The 12,996-nt window shown below is 52.4% G+C and overlaps 1 protein-coding gene across 1 annotated transcript; it reads right to left on the reverse strand.

Moving 5' to 3' along the window:
- Positions 1–6,327: 6,327 nt before the first annotated feature.
- Positions 6,328–9,378, reverse strand: PROX2 (prospero homeobox 2; the record flags this gene model as incomplete). The annotated part of the gene is made up of 4 exons (XM_082283463.1): positions 6,328–6,513; positions 6,614–6,808; positions 7,253–7,364; positions 8,294–9,378. The coding sequence occupies 4 exons, from the start codon at positions 9,376–9,378 to the stop codon at positions 6,328–6,330; spliced, it is 1,578 nt and encodes a 525-aa protein (XP_082139589.1).
- Between the last annotated feature and the right edge of the window lie 3,618 nt (positions 9,379–12,996).

Below are 12,996 nucleotides of genomic sequence, written 5' to 3' on the forward strand. Positions count from 1 at the left end.
CTAATGTTTTATGTTACCAGGAAAAAGAAAAATGTTGATCATGGGACTTAGTGACATGGGACTTCACCTGCCACTCAGCAGCCTGTACAGTTCAATGAGAGGGAATTAGTATATGAATATGAACTGGATCCACACACATGTTGAGTGCTGACCTAAATCTGCTTTTCCTTGAGATCTGTGCATAGCTCTCCCTGGCTTTACTTGAATAGCCATTCTCAAGCATTCTTTATCAGGCCTGCTTTTAAAAATGGGTTTATTGGTTTGGTGTTTATGTATGCATGGATATGTGTGCTTTTTCTCTGGCAGCCTGCCTGTCATCTTCTCCCACCTCAGCCACCCCCTCTCCAAGACGACCACCAACCTGTGGGGTTTGAGTGGTGGAGACAGCTTCCAGCAGAGGCTGACTGTGCTGTCTCTCTTGTGTGTCCCCTTGATCAGAGTATCTCCCTCAAAAGCCCCTGGGCTACACAATGGCCTCCCTGTCATGGTGCGCCAGCCTGTGCTGTCTTGTCTGGGCACAGCTCCCTTTTCCACCGTGCTCATCTCTGCACCTGAGCTTTCACAGCAGGCTCATGAGCCAGGGCACCCTGGAAGTGGGGGCACAGCCCTGGCTGTGTGGCTCCATTCCCCCATCTCATCAAAACAGGGCTTTTCTTTGAGTAAGTCAGGGGAGACCAGCTCTCCTGGCTGCTGCTATGAAGCTGGCACCTGGCACAGCCCCAGTTCCCATCTCCTGGTCCATGGTTCATGCTAATACAGTATTTCTTGGTGTGCAAAAGGAAAAAGCTTTTGCTATCAGCTAGACATACCAGTCTGTCCTGGGTGACCCCACGGCCTGTTTTATCCTTGAGACTGCTCTCCACAGTCTCTCTGTGCATCGCTTCACCTTCTTCCCAAGTGGTGCTGGGTCTGCAGCACAGGGTGGGTCTGCAGCACAGGGCAGCTCTGCGCACAAAAGGCAGAGGAAGGGCTGCCTTCTCCAGAGCAAAAGTGATGTCGGATCTCTCAAATGTGGTAATTGTACCGTAACCTGGATTAATCTGTCCTTCCAATGCATATAATGGGACAGCAAATACTGAGTTTTCATGAACATGGGCCACTGGCTCACCAAGGGGTACTTACATGGAGAGCTGTCCTGATGTCAAATAAGTGTCTGAGATGTGTATTTGAGGGAAGGACCCTTTCAAGAACATTTGTTTGAGCTGGGAACTTCTAGGCCTGGTTCAGTTACTGTAGACAGGTGCAAGTCATTAAAAGAAGAAAAGAAAAACCAAATATGTTTTATTGTCAGTTTCTCCCAAGCTATTTTGGCACACGGACAAACATTCACTAGGAACTTCTTCAAGCTCTAATTAGCTACACATGAGTAATAAGGGCTTTTATGGTAAGTATTAACATAGAGGAGTACATAAGGGCTCTCAGGCCCTTGCCAGCTTAGTCAGTGTGGCCACACCTCCCTCTTTTGGCAGCCACAGCCTGGAGGCAGGAATCAGTGATTCTAAATATTTAGCAGCCTTTGCTGCTGTGTAGCTGTATGGACTGAGTGGGTTGTTGTGAATGGGCTAGGAATGTGATTGGAAATGTAAAAGGATAGCCCTGAGGAACTGTTCCAAGAGGAGATAGTTACGGGTGCCTGTGGGTTTTTTGCATATACCACAGAAATTTGGATAGGGAGAAGGAAAGGATTTTTTATTTCAAGATGAAACTCAGTCACCAGTAGTGACTGCACTACCTAAATTGCTTCCTTGGCTAGTTAGTGGGAAATGGTGAAGCAAGAGCCCACCCAAGCCTGGGAGTCATGACCATAGTCTCTGTGTGTGCAGCTGCTCTCCTTTCTCCCCCCAGCCCTGCAAGCAGACCCACTTTTCCAGTAGAAATCTCTCTGTGATGGGCACCCATTAGGCTTTGTTTGAAAACTAACTTCTGTGTCTGGGTACAGCTAGAATGTAAATGAAATTCCACACCATACCCTGCACAGCACAAGTAGTGAAACCTTAATTTCATAGAATCATAGAATATGCTGAGTTGGAAAGGACTCATCAGGGTCATCAGCATTCAACTCCTCTCTCTGCACAGGATACCCCAAGAGTGTCTGAGAGCATCTTTCAAATAATTCTTGAACACTGTCAGGCTTGGTGCTGTGACCATGTCCCTGGGGAGCCTGTTCCAGTACTCAACTACCCTCTGGGTGAAAAACTTTTTCCTGATATCTAAACTAAACCTCCCCTGACTCAGCTTCATGCCATTTCCTTGAGTCCTGTCACTGGTCACCAGAGAGAAGAAATCCGTGCCTGCCCCTCCACCTTTTGAGGATGTTGAAGACACACAGCCAGGGCTGTCCCATCCCAGGTGCAGAGTCCGGCACTTGCCCTTGTTCAGCATCATAGAGTTGGTGATTCCCCATCTGTCTGACTTGTCAAGGTCTCTCTGCAGGACCTCTCTGCCCTCAAGGGAATTGACAAATTTACTTAGTATTTTTTCAACTCCTGAATTGAAGTCATTAATGAAGATGTTGAAGAGAACTGGAGCCCTGTAGAACCCCACTATTGACTGGGCAGTGTGGAATTCACACCCTGTTTTTTTCCCCTCACGCTTCAGGCTGCATTGCCCCTAGAGTAACTCCAGCTCTCCCCACCTCCCAGCAGATGTACTGCCTTCTCCATATCAGTACTTCTGTGACCTAGATAGGAGGGAAGGCAGTGTGAGCTCCTTCTTTATCAGCTGGCTGCTGCTTTCCAAGGCTCTCACAGGAGCACAAGACTTTTTGACTCAGCTCACTCAACTTCAGCAGCAGAGTTGTGCCTGAGTGCAACCCCCTTGCGTCCAAGCAGACAAGTGGTCCTGGAGGAAGCAGCTGCACCCCAGACTCCCCAGACAGGATCTCTGCTTGCAGGAGGAGCATAGGGTGACAAAAAGGTGGGTAGATTCTACCTGTGCATTTTTGTCACTTCTGTGGCCTCTGTCACACTTGGCTGAAGGTAGACAGGGATTAAAAAGCTGCCAGAGAAGATGCCAGCCAATACAAGTGCCCTGTGATCTTGGGTCCTTTGCAGAGTCTCTGTAGCCATGCGGGGTAGCTGGAGAGGGGGGTCAGCGGCTCTGACCCAGGAAGAGGTGACCGGTCCGGGGAGATGGTCCCGAAAGGAATCGCCTTCCCGAGGTCCAGTGTCTTCCCTCAGCTGCTGGCAGGAGGGCCCTTGCAGAGGCTGTCAGCTCTTTAGTGATTATCAGCTCGTGATTCCAGCTCAGCTCTGCAGGGCAGCCTCCAGACCAGAGAGAGAGATGAGAAGGTTCGTGTGGCTGGTTCCGCACGGAGGTAGCTTTATTGTGGGTCCCCTCCGCGAAGGGGGGAGCCAGGGACGGGAACCCTCTCTGGGAGGGGCCCCAGGGAGCTTGCTTTTATAGGGATACAGGGGATCAGTAGGGGACCAATGGATTACAGAGGGTCTGGGATGGGTACAGGCCAATGGGTTACGAATGATCTGCATAGTGTCTCCCAAAGGATTGTGGGTTTGTCTTTCCTCGCCGTGACCAGAGTGGTTGCTTTTCCAGGGAGTCGTGCTGGAAGATTGCTCAATCTCCTTATCTCAGCAGACGTCCCTCCAGGGCAGTGGCTGGGCATACCCCACACTGGGGGGCTCTGGGGGGTTTGGTTTGGTTTTTGGGAGTTTTTTTTTGTTTTGGTTTTGTTGTTGTTGTTTGGGGTTTTTTGGGGGGTTGTGGGGTTTTTTTGTCTATTTTGGTGTTTCTTGGGTTTGTTTTTTTATGTGTTCTTTGTTAGATGGAAAATCTACATGGGCAGAATTGAACCCATGTATACAACTAGTGAGGCCTCATCACAGGCAAAGGATAACTGATGCCAGATGTTGTTTGTCGTGGTCATACTGGCACACATTTTACAAAAACCACCGTAATACACAGCTCTCTAGTTCCCACTTGTAATTACATGGCAACCACTGGAGCAAAAATACTCCTGCAAATACTCAGTCCAATCCTGTTAAATGTCTTCATTAATGATCAGATTGTAGAGTCCCTCCTTACCTGAAGATACATAAAACCCCTCTGACATGGTCCTGGGCAACCATCTCTCAGTGGCCCTGCTTGAGCAGAGGGTTGGACAAGATGACCTCCAGACATCCCCTACAATCTCAGCCACTGCATGACCGTGATCTGGGGCACTGCCTTGTCCTCAGTCCCCCACCTGCTGTTTTACTGACACTCAAGTACTTGCACATTACCACAGGAGGCAAGAAACTGCTACCCCCACCAGGAACTTTGTGTAAAAAGGCTTTGTTTCAGCAGGATGCCTCCAGTAAACCTGTACCTTATGTTCCCTAATTATTTAGCTACCGACAGGTGAATTTGCTGACCCTTCCCCAAGCCAGGCCATCATTTCCCTTTCCAGCAGGTTTGGTTTTGCCTACCCAAAGCATTACTTAAGTTCTGAGGTTGTTATTGCCTGCAGGAATGGCACTTTCATGGTACCACCAGCAGCATTTATCCAGTGTTGTACATTTGAATCCAGCACCCGTAAGCTTTGGGATATGTCTCTGTCTGCCTCCAGCCCCCCTCTTCCTGATCCTCACAAGTTGCACTTCAGACTAACCTTGAGGCGTTGAGGTGAGGGGATGGGTTTAAAGGAACTAATGTTGGCTAGTGGGGCCCGCTTGGCCCCACAGAGATGCTGGCAGAAGGACTGCCCTTTTGCTGCAGTGTTGTTTTTCCCAACAAAAAGCAAGAAATTCCTGGGATAACTCTTTAGAACAGAGGTTATCAAATAGATCTATAGGGATGTAAAGGGGTAACTTAAGCAATGTGTTTATTTAAAGAGGAGTCAAGGAAATTTGGTGTTGGGGTTGTAAAATATACAAACTTGGAGAAAGAAACATACAAACAGAGCAGGAAATCTGGGTGGCCACACTTGTGATGGGGGGAACCACTGTCAAACTGCCCCTATTTCAGAGCTCCCCATTGTGTCCTGATGTTACCACACGCTTCCTTAACTCCTGCAGATGCATTGCCTGTGGATCACCCCATGCACTCATCTGATGCTGGAACTGTGATTTTCCTCTCAGGAGTCACTTGCTGCACTCTAGTACCAACTGACATCTTACAGCACATTCAAAATCATCTTGGCCTTCTCCCAGTCTTCTTCTCCAGAGGGTTTTGCATGGGTATGTTGTTGCTCGTCACTGCCCTCCCAGTGCCCTTCTGCCATGCCTCTGTCAGGACTCTCTCCTCTTCCCAGCCTTTTCCTCTCCACTGCCACCTCTGTCAGAATTAGAGAGCCCTTAATTCAAAACACTTCACCATGCTCCATCAGCTAGAAAAGCAGCCACTGAGTCTTGGTCAGGGGGTGAAGAAACTTCCTTGAGTTTATAATCCTTACAGCAATGGAGCTGTAGAGATCAGGGCCCAGCTCTTCCCCAGCTTGTGTTAAACCCACAGGGACTCATGAATCCCAAATAACGTGCTCCTCTTTCACCAGGGATGCAGAACAGAGATGCTTGGGGCAGTTTTGCCAGCAGGAACATGGTATGAGGGGACATGGTGGATGTTTAACGTGGAGCTGTCCTCCCAGGTGATGGGCTGACGGAGGCTGTTTGGAGTGCCAAGCAATGCTGGCTGTGCATGCTGCTCTCCTCCAGCATCCCAGATAACACTGCTGGGGAGCACACACCTGCTTGGCCACAGCACACAGCTGCATGGAGGATCTTGTCTAACAGCACAGGGGAGGCAGAGGAGAGTGGTATTCTTGCTGGCTACAACAAACACAGTTTTTACATATCCCAGACAGGAACAACTATCCCCACGGGGTGCTTGAAATGCTGTGATTCACCAGTTGTTTTCTTTGGACACTGGTGTGTTGTATCTGGACAGAAACTGAGTCATGCTTTTGGACTGGGCACATTCGCTACTCTGCTGTGCCAAGGAAACTTTGCCCACTACTAGGACTTCTTCCTGTTTCATAAATAGCAAGGCTGTTTGCCCTGGTTTGTGACCCTCTGGAAGAGAGAATGAAGGCAGCTCAGCCAGGGTCACGGGGAGAGCTGGGGATGGGCAACTTCTCAGGCTCCAACCTGATGGCTTCATCTCTGTCCCTCCCTTCTGAGGGTCCCCACCAGTTCTGAGCAGCAGAAAAAACTACACAGCATAAAATCCCAGCACATGAGTAAAGTGATAGGCCTCACCCAAGGAGCTGTCTTACAGAGAGTGCATGGCCCTCAGAGAGAGAACACCCCAAGTAACAAGTGCTCTAGAGAGTGTCCCTGAGGTGCTTAGCACATGGTGGCCGCACGCATGACCCAGGGCTGCTTTCACAGAGACTCAGCTGTGGAGCAGTTCCTGGGAGCAGCCAGCAGCTTTGAACCCTTCTGGGATGTCACTGTCCAGTTTGGAAATGATTTTGTAAATGGGTTTCTTCCAGGAGGGGTCGGCATCCTTGCCTGCCCTGACAGCACTGAAGAACTCCTGCAGTGTCAGGCTGGCCACCTCCAGGAACCGCCCCGGCACCTGCAGCAAGACAGGAATCAGCCAATGACACGAGCATGTCGCCGCTGCCTCCTTACCCCAGCAAATGCCACCACCCCCTTCATCCAGATCCCCTCCTCACCTCAAAGTCATTCCCCTTGTTATAGTGCATGTTGAGGGCACGGAAGAGCTCAGAGTCCCGGGAGACCTGGAGAGTGCAAGCGTCCACAACACCCTCCAGCAGGGCCTGCCGGGCAAATTTCTCCACCTGGATGTAGTAAAACTCACGGAAGTTGCTGAACCACTTGATGAGCTGGGAGGTGATGCAGCGGCTGAACTGGCAGGGGGAGAGCCAGAGGATGGTGTTATGCCAGCTTGGATCCTCCCTACCCACAAGCCCCTGCAAACCCAGCCATGCTCTGCTGGACTGGCCCAAACCCAGCCCTGCCCCAAGGCTGCAAAAGCACCAGCTGGGGCAACAACATCAGGGTGTCTGAGGTGCTCTCCACACCGAGATTCGGATCCCAGCCACCCTGCAATGGGGAGGCACATTTAATCTGAATACCTTGATTGCACAGAGTGAAGACGTGACAACCAAGGTCTGCCTGTGCACCTGCTCCTGGGCAGCCCATGCTGAAATGGGTGCTGTCCCCTATCTCCTGCCAGCAAGGCAGGGGGACACAAGAGCAGCCCTTTCCTCATGGTTCCCCAGGGAGGCAGGCTAGGTGCCACACCACATGGGAGCCCTGCCCAGCCCCAGCTCTGGCTGCTGCTGTTTTACCTGCACATCGAGGAAGTAGGTCTTCAGCAGAGTGGAGCTGGGGTAGCGGGTGAAGAAAAACATCAGCTTGGCCTTCTTCAGGTGCCCGGGGGTCAGCGCCTCCTGCATCTGCCTTGAGGTCAAGGAAAGCCTACACATAGCAAATCCTGAGCTTGGCATGTCCCTGAGCACCAGCCCTAACACACACATGCCCAGTGCCCACAATAGCCCCTCATGGCCTGTCAGTAGGGCAGAGGAGGTTCATCCTTGACTGGACAGCCACTGGTTTTTCCCTTCAGAATCTCTGAGGAAGCTAACGCTCTCCACAGCACTTCACAGTCTCATGAGGACTGGAATTTCCATGAGACAGCTGTTCATGGTTTAGGATGACAGGACCCCCAGTATGGCCCAAGAACAGGCTTGGTAGCTCCTGACCAATACCCACAGCTACGCTTCAGTATCTAACCAACCCTGAGGAGTGGCAGTGCCCCTCCATGGCTTAGGACTCCTTTCCTGCCCATACCTTTTTAGCACCCTACAGAGCAGGAGGGGCCTTGGCCTTGCAGAGACCAGCAAGCTGTGGCCCCAGAGGACAAGGGGAGCACATTCTCCAGGGACCTCTAGCTGCCCCCAAAGGATATATGGGTTGAGGCAAAGGGCACTCCGTCATTTGCAGCTGGTAGCTCACTGCAGCCATCTCTGCCAGCTGGCTGTAGTGCCAGGCTCTCCCTGTTGGCAGGGCTCAGGGGCAGGGGATGGTGCTGCTGCTGTCTCACAGTCGATGACCTCAGTTTAACAGTTCCCCAGTGCAAGTTGAGGGGCTCTGGACAGCCCCTCTCCAGAGATGGGCTCTCACGAGAGTCACTGCCCCAGAGGCTGTGCTGGCCATATCCCAACAGCTGGCTCAGCAGCTGGCTGTCCTGGACAGGGGTGGCTGAGCCCAGTGAATAACCCACAGTGGGTATCCGAGAGGATTTTCTGACCCCCCTTGAACTGAAGGAGCCAGCATAAGAGCCCAGGCTCTTCCCCAAAGCACCTGTCAGGACCCCAGCCTGGGGTGACCCCAGCGAGCCTGGTGCATTCATGGGAGATGGCTTAGCAAGTGGTTTTCTGCATTTCCCACCAGCAGAATACTCTCTCCTGGCATCTGGCCCCAGCATCAGAAGGCTGTGGTGCTGCTTCTGGCTGTGGCTGTCTGCCTCCGGCCAGACAGTCTTCAGGACAGAATCCACTACCTGGGATGTTACCACAGCCAGCTCGTGCTTCAGTGCCTGTGAGAGGACACTCACTGCTGAGGGCAGGCCACCTGTGTCACCTCTGTCCTCAGCCTCCTCCAGCCCATGCACCTCCAGGACGCTCCCCCTGAGAGGTGCTTTGCGTGGGTTGCTGGTGGCAGTGGCACTGTCCTTGTTCAGTCTGTCTTTAGGCTTTCCAGGCAGTGGCTGCACTTTCTCAGTATCTTCCTGGGTTTGGGCAGCATCCTCAGAGTCACAGACCTGGTAGAACTTCTCCTGAAGCCACCTCAGCTGCTGCTCTAAAAAGCAGAGCTGCTCTTTCAGCTGCTGGCAACCCTTGGCATGGGAGCTGCCCCCTGCGGGAGCCACTCGTCCAACTGCCCCCACACCCTGCTGGGGCACCCTTGGCTTCCTCTTGCTCTCCTGGGGCATCTCAGCACCCCTTTCCCTCTCATGCCTAAGAGCTGCCTCCAGGTTCGTGTCAAATGCCTGCGGGGTTGGTGGGAGGCTCATGCCCTGGATGATGCTCTCCACCCTGGCCCGCTTGGCTCGTACGTGCTGGTCGGAGAGCTGGTCCCGTGGGTGCTGGTTGGAGAGCTGGTCCCCATCACCAGCACAGGGCACAGGACCCAGGGCACAGGTCCTGGGGAAAGCTGGGGCTTGCGTTTCTTCTCCAGGACATGCACCGCATTTGTAGTCATGAGGCAGGGCCACTGCCTGAGAGGAAGGGAAAAGGATGGTGGGATCCAGGTTCCTGCCAATCACTGTGTGGCTGAGGAGCTGTGGTATCAGGGATGCATTGGAGGAAGGCAAGACAGAGTCAGTCTGGAAACAGGGCTCCAGTTTCAGCCCCTCGCCATGCCCTGAAGTGGCACAGTCTCTGTCCTGCTCAAAGCCAGTCCTGCTGTCCATCGTATCTTCTTCCTGCCTGGACAGACTGGGAGGCTTCCCTGATGTTTGATGTTTCAGCCTGCTAGCAGTGTGGAACTGGAGAAAGAGCAAGAAACAGGACCTCATACAGCAGTTTTCCAAGCACATGGCCAGAGAGTTTTCCTCCCAGATTTCCATGGCATCCCTGCTCCCCTGCAAAAACTATTTCACAAGGGAGTGACCCAGGCAGAAACCTCCAGGCACTGTCAAACCTGTAAGTAGACTGTCAGGTGTCACACAACAGCAGCAATGCCCTGGGCACTGCCACAGCTCCCACCTAGCAGCCAGACATTCATCGTGCCCAGAGTACATTTCAACTACTTTGGGCCCCAGATGTGCCTGGCAGCACAAACTTCCCACACCACCAGCTGCGTCTACACCAGAGGCATTTGGGGAAACTGCTCCCTGGGCTTGTGGACTCAGGTACAAGGGCAGGGAGTACCAGGCAGAGCCCTCTGCCACATACACCTGGGCAAAGGGGTGGGTTTGGGTGCTCCTGGGTGTTGGCAGAGCACAGAACAGCAGCTGCATTCCTGGTGAAGGTATTCACGGCACACAGATGGGTAGGCCATGGGTGCTGACAGCTTCTGCCAGCCCCAGCACCCACCAGCAGAGTCCCCAGGGCACAGGGATGGGTGGCAGCACTTGGGGGCTGGGCCAGCACAAGCAGGCTGGTGGAAGGGCACAGAGAGGGTAAAAGGGCAGTGTGACCTGCTGCAAGCAGGACACACTGAGATGTTCAGGCTAACACAACACGGGGTTCCTAAGTGCTTGGCAAAACACTGAATAAAAGAAATGAGGATGGGGATTATCAGGGAAGAGAAAAAATACTGAGCCAGCAGCCCGAGGCTTAAAATTGTCATGCTGACTCCAAGCGGGGATCTACCCCCTCCACTCATTCCTCGCTTGGACAGCTTTGCGAAAGAAGGTGTAAAACATTGTATCCTGGGCAATTCCACAGTAACCGGCCCTGTGGGTTGCTTCTTCCTTACCCACATTAATTAGCAGTAGCTTTGCACCACTAAATTAGTTCAGCTATTGTTTTTTCCAGGCACCTTGAAAGTCTGGGATTCTGTTGCTGTTCTCAGAAATACCTTATCATTTTCAACACCATCAGTCTCCTGTTCCTGTAACTGCTCCACGCCAAATCCTCCAGGCAGTGTAGAAAATGGGTTTCTTCTCAGTGGTTTTTACCAGGTTGCCTTTCTTGAAACACCCCTGAATTCTAGGCAGGTGTTTGGGAGAGCTCTGCCTTTTGCAGAGCTATATATAGTCTTGACAAACCAAGCATTTTCTGGGTTATCTGACACCACTTGTTGATCTCCTCTGTTGTCTCCTCACCCTGCCTGACCATTAGGGTTTCATTTTCCTAACAGTCTGCTGTAGGGTCTTTCAAACTGCTCAGTTTATCCACAGCCAGCACAAGGCTGGGGTGCCGGCAGCTCTTAACACCACACCTTGCCCTTGTGTTACAAGCTTCCCCATTGCCTGCAGCTGCCTCTTAGCCTGCCATCTGCATCCAACAAAGTCACACAGCAAACACACTGCACTCATAAATTCCATCCACCCTTAATCCTTTCCGCAATGGCGTGGTCCTGTAACCTCACTCTTTTTTTTACAGAAACACCTTCTTTGGCACTTGCTCACAATTTCTCTCAGCTGCTGTGCTCAACAGCAAGGTCGGGAGCTTACCTGCCCCCTGTGCTGAGGCTTCCCAGCCCCCCAGAACCTGGATGATACATCCTTTGTAAGCAGATCAACTCAGAGCTGGCAAGGCGACCTCCACTTGCTTAAGGTTTCTAGCACCACCATCTTTCTTCCGGAGATGTGGAGGGAGGGAGCAGACCCTGCGGTCCCAGGCCGTGGCAGCTCGCTGTGGGTGGCCTTGGCTCCCCCTCGCAGCGTCCCCGGCATCGCAGGACCAGGAGGTGCTGCCCTAAGCAAACCCCTCCTGCTGATGCAGCTCTTTCCCCACGAAGTTAACAGGTGCGTGCTTTGGTTCCTACTCTTACTGCCAGCTTTCATTAGTGTCACCTTCCAGAACACTAAAAAGCAGCCGAGACTCCTCTTACCTTAAGAAAGAGACAGGAACGAAATGAAGATGTTCAGAAGAGCAGGGCAGTGTGCCTTCTCCAAAACCGAAGCCACCCCACATGGGCTCCTCGGGTGCTCCTCGGTGGGACAGGCGTGCACGGAGCAGCGTGCCGTCCCTCCAGACGGCAATTCCCCCCAGAGCCTTCCCCAGCTGCCGCATCCCTCTGTTCTGTGGCAGCTCCCGGGGCCGGGGAGCGCGGGTTGCCGCGGAGGCAGCGCCAGCGCGTCCTCCCGCTGCGCTCAGGGCCTTTAAAGAGGGAGTAGGGAGGCCGGAGGCAGCCAACCAGCTGGGAACGACTTCTGAATATGCAGATGGACATCCAGGAGGTCAGGTCCAACCCCGGCGTCCAGCCACCTTCCCTGCCGTCTCCCACACTTACAGCCCCTGGAGCCGGACAGACAAGGGCTGTCAGGTGCCGAGTTGCTGGCTGCCCAAGTGGGCAGAGGCCCAGAAGAGCAATTTTCCCCTGGAATTTGGCCTGGAAGCCCAATTCAGGACCCAGGCTGGTGAGCTGTTGGTGAGACGATGGAAATACACCAAGCTGACAAGCAGTGCCACAGCCAAGGAAGGAGGTGGCCCAGATCCCACCAGCTACCCATCTTCCATGGAAAGTGCCCAGGCGTTTCCAGCATCCATGGGGGCACGAAGGCATTTTAGCTGGCCTGGAGGTCTGCAGCATAGGACATGGCCAAGAAATGGGACAACACGGGAAAAGCAGCAACACAGAGTCTCTTGCTCGTTGCAGGGTGCTTTAGAGACAGCACCAGCAGAGCTGGCATCACTCCCAGCTGAGCACATCCTGGCCCCAGCCCCAGGACAAACCTGCCTGCCCCAGCAGCACATGTGGTTGTCAGACACTTCTCCTCACACAGGAGCTGTAGATAGGTGGGCAAAGTCTAGCCATGCTTGCCACTCCTGGGGCTTCATCTACTTTGCTTCCACGTGCCTACTGAGCATGGCAATGTTTAGTGTATTCATTGTGTAGGCAGGAGGCTGTGGTTAAAAGTAGATGACACCAGTTGGTCAACATTGTTCAAGGACATTAGCCTTCGAAAGACAGATCACAGAGAAATCCCTGGCAGAGCCTTTCTGGCTCAGTTACCTTTTATTAGAGCAGTCAGCTCATCCTCAAAACCTCAGAGACTATCCCCTGTTGATTTTTATTCAACCTCTTTGAGGTTGATTTGAAAATGATCTCATATTTTGCAGCTTGCAGTTTACCATTCATGTATTATTAAACTGTGGCTAAATTAAGCACATGTGCGTAACCCAGACTTGGCTCCTTGAAAGATGCCTGGCTGCCAGACAGCGTTTTATAACTATCCCAGGCTGATTCTGAGAGTCTGTAAATAGGTTCCTTGGGGTTTTTTCCACCTGTGATTCCCCGCCTGGAAGCAGGCAGAAAACAGAAGCTAGCTGGGGAATTCTCAAATATTTTCAATATACAGAGCACACCTGAGGAACAGGGCTTACTTATGGACTCATTTTCCTGTTTGCCATGGTGA

Source organism: Coloeus monedula (genome assembly GCF_965178545.1).
Source record: "Coloeus monedula genome assembly, chromosome: 6".
Taxonomy (NCBI): domain Eukaryota; kingdom Metazoa; phylum Chordata; class Aves; order Passeriformes; family Corvidae; genus Coloeus; species Coloeus monedula.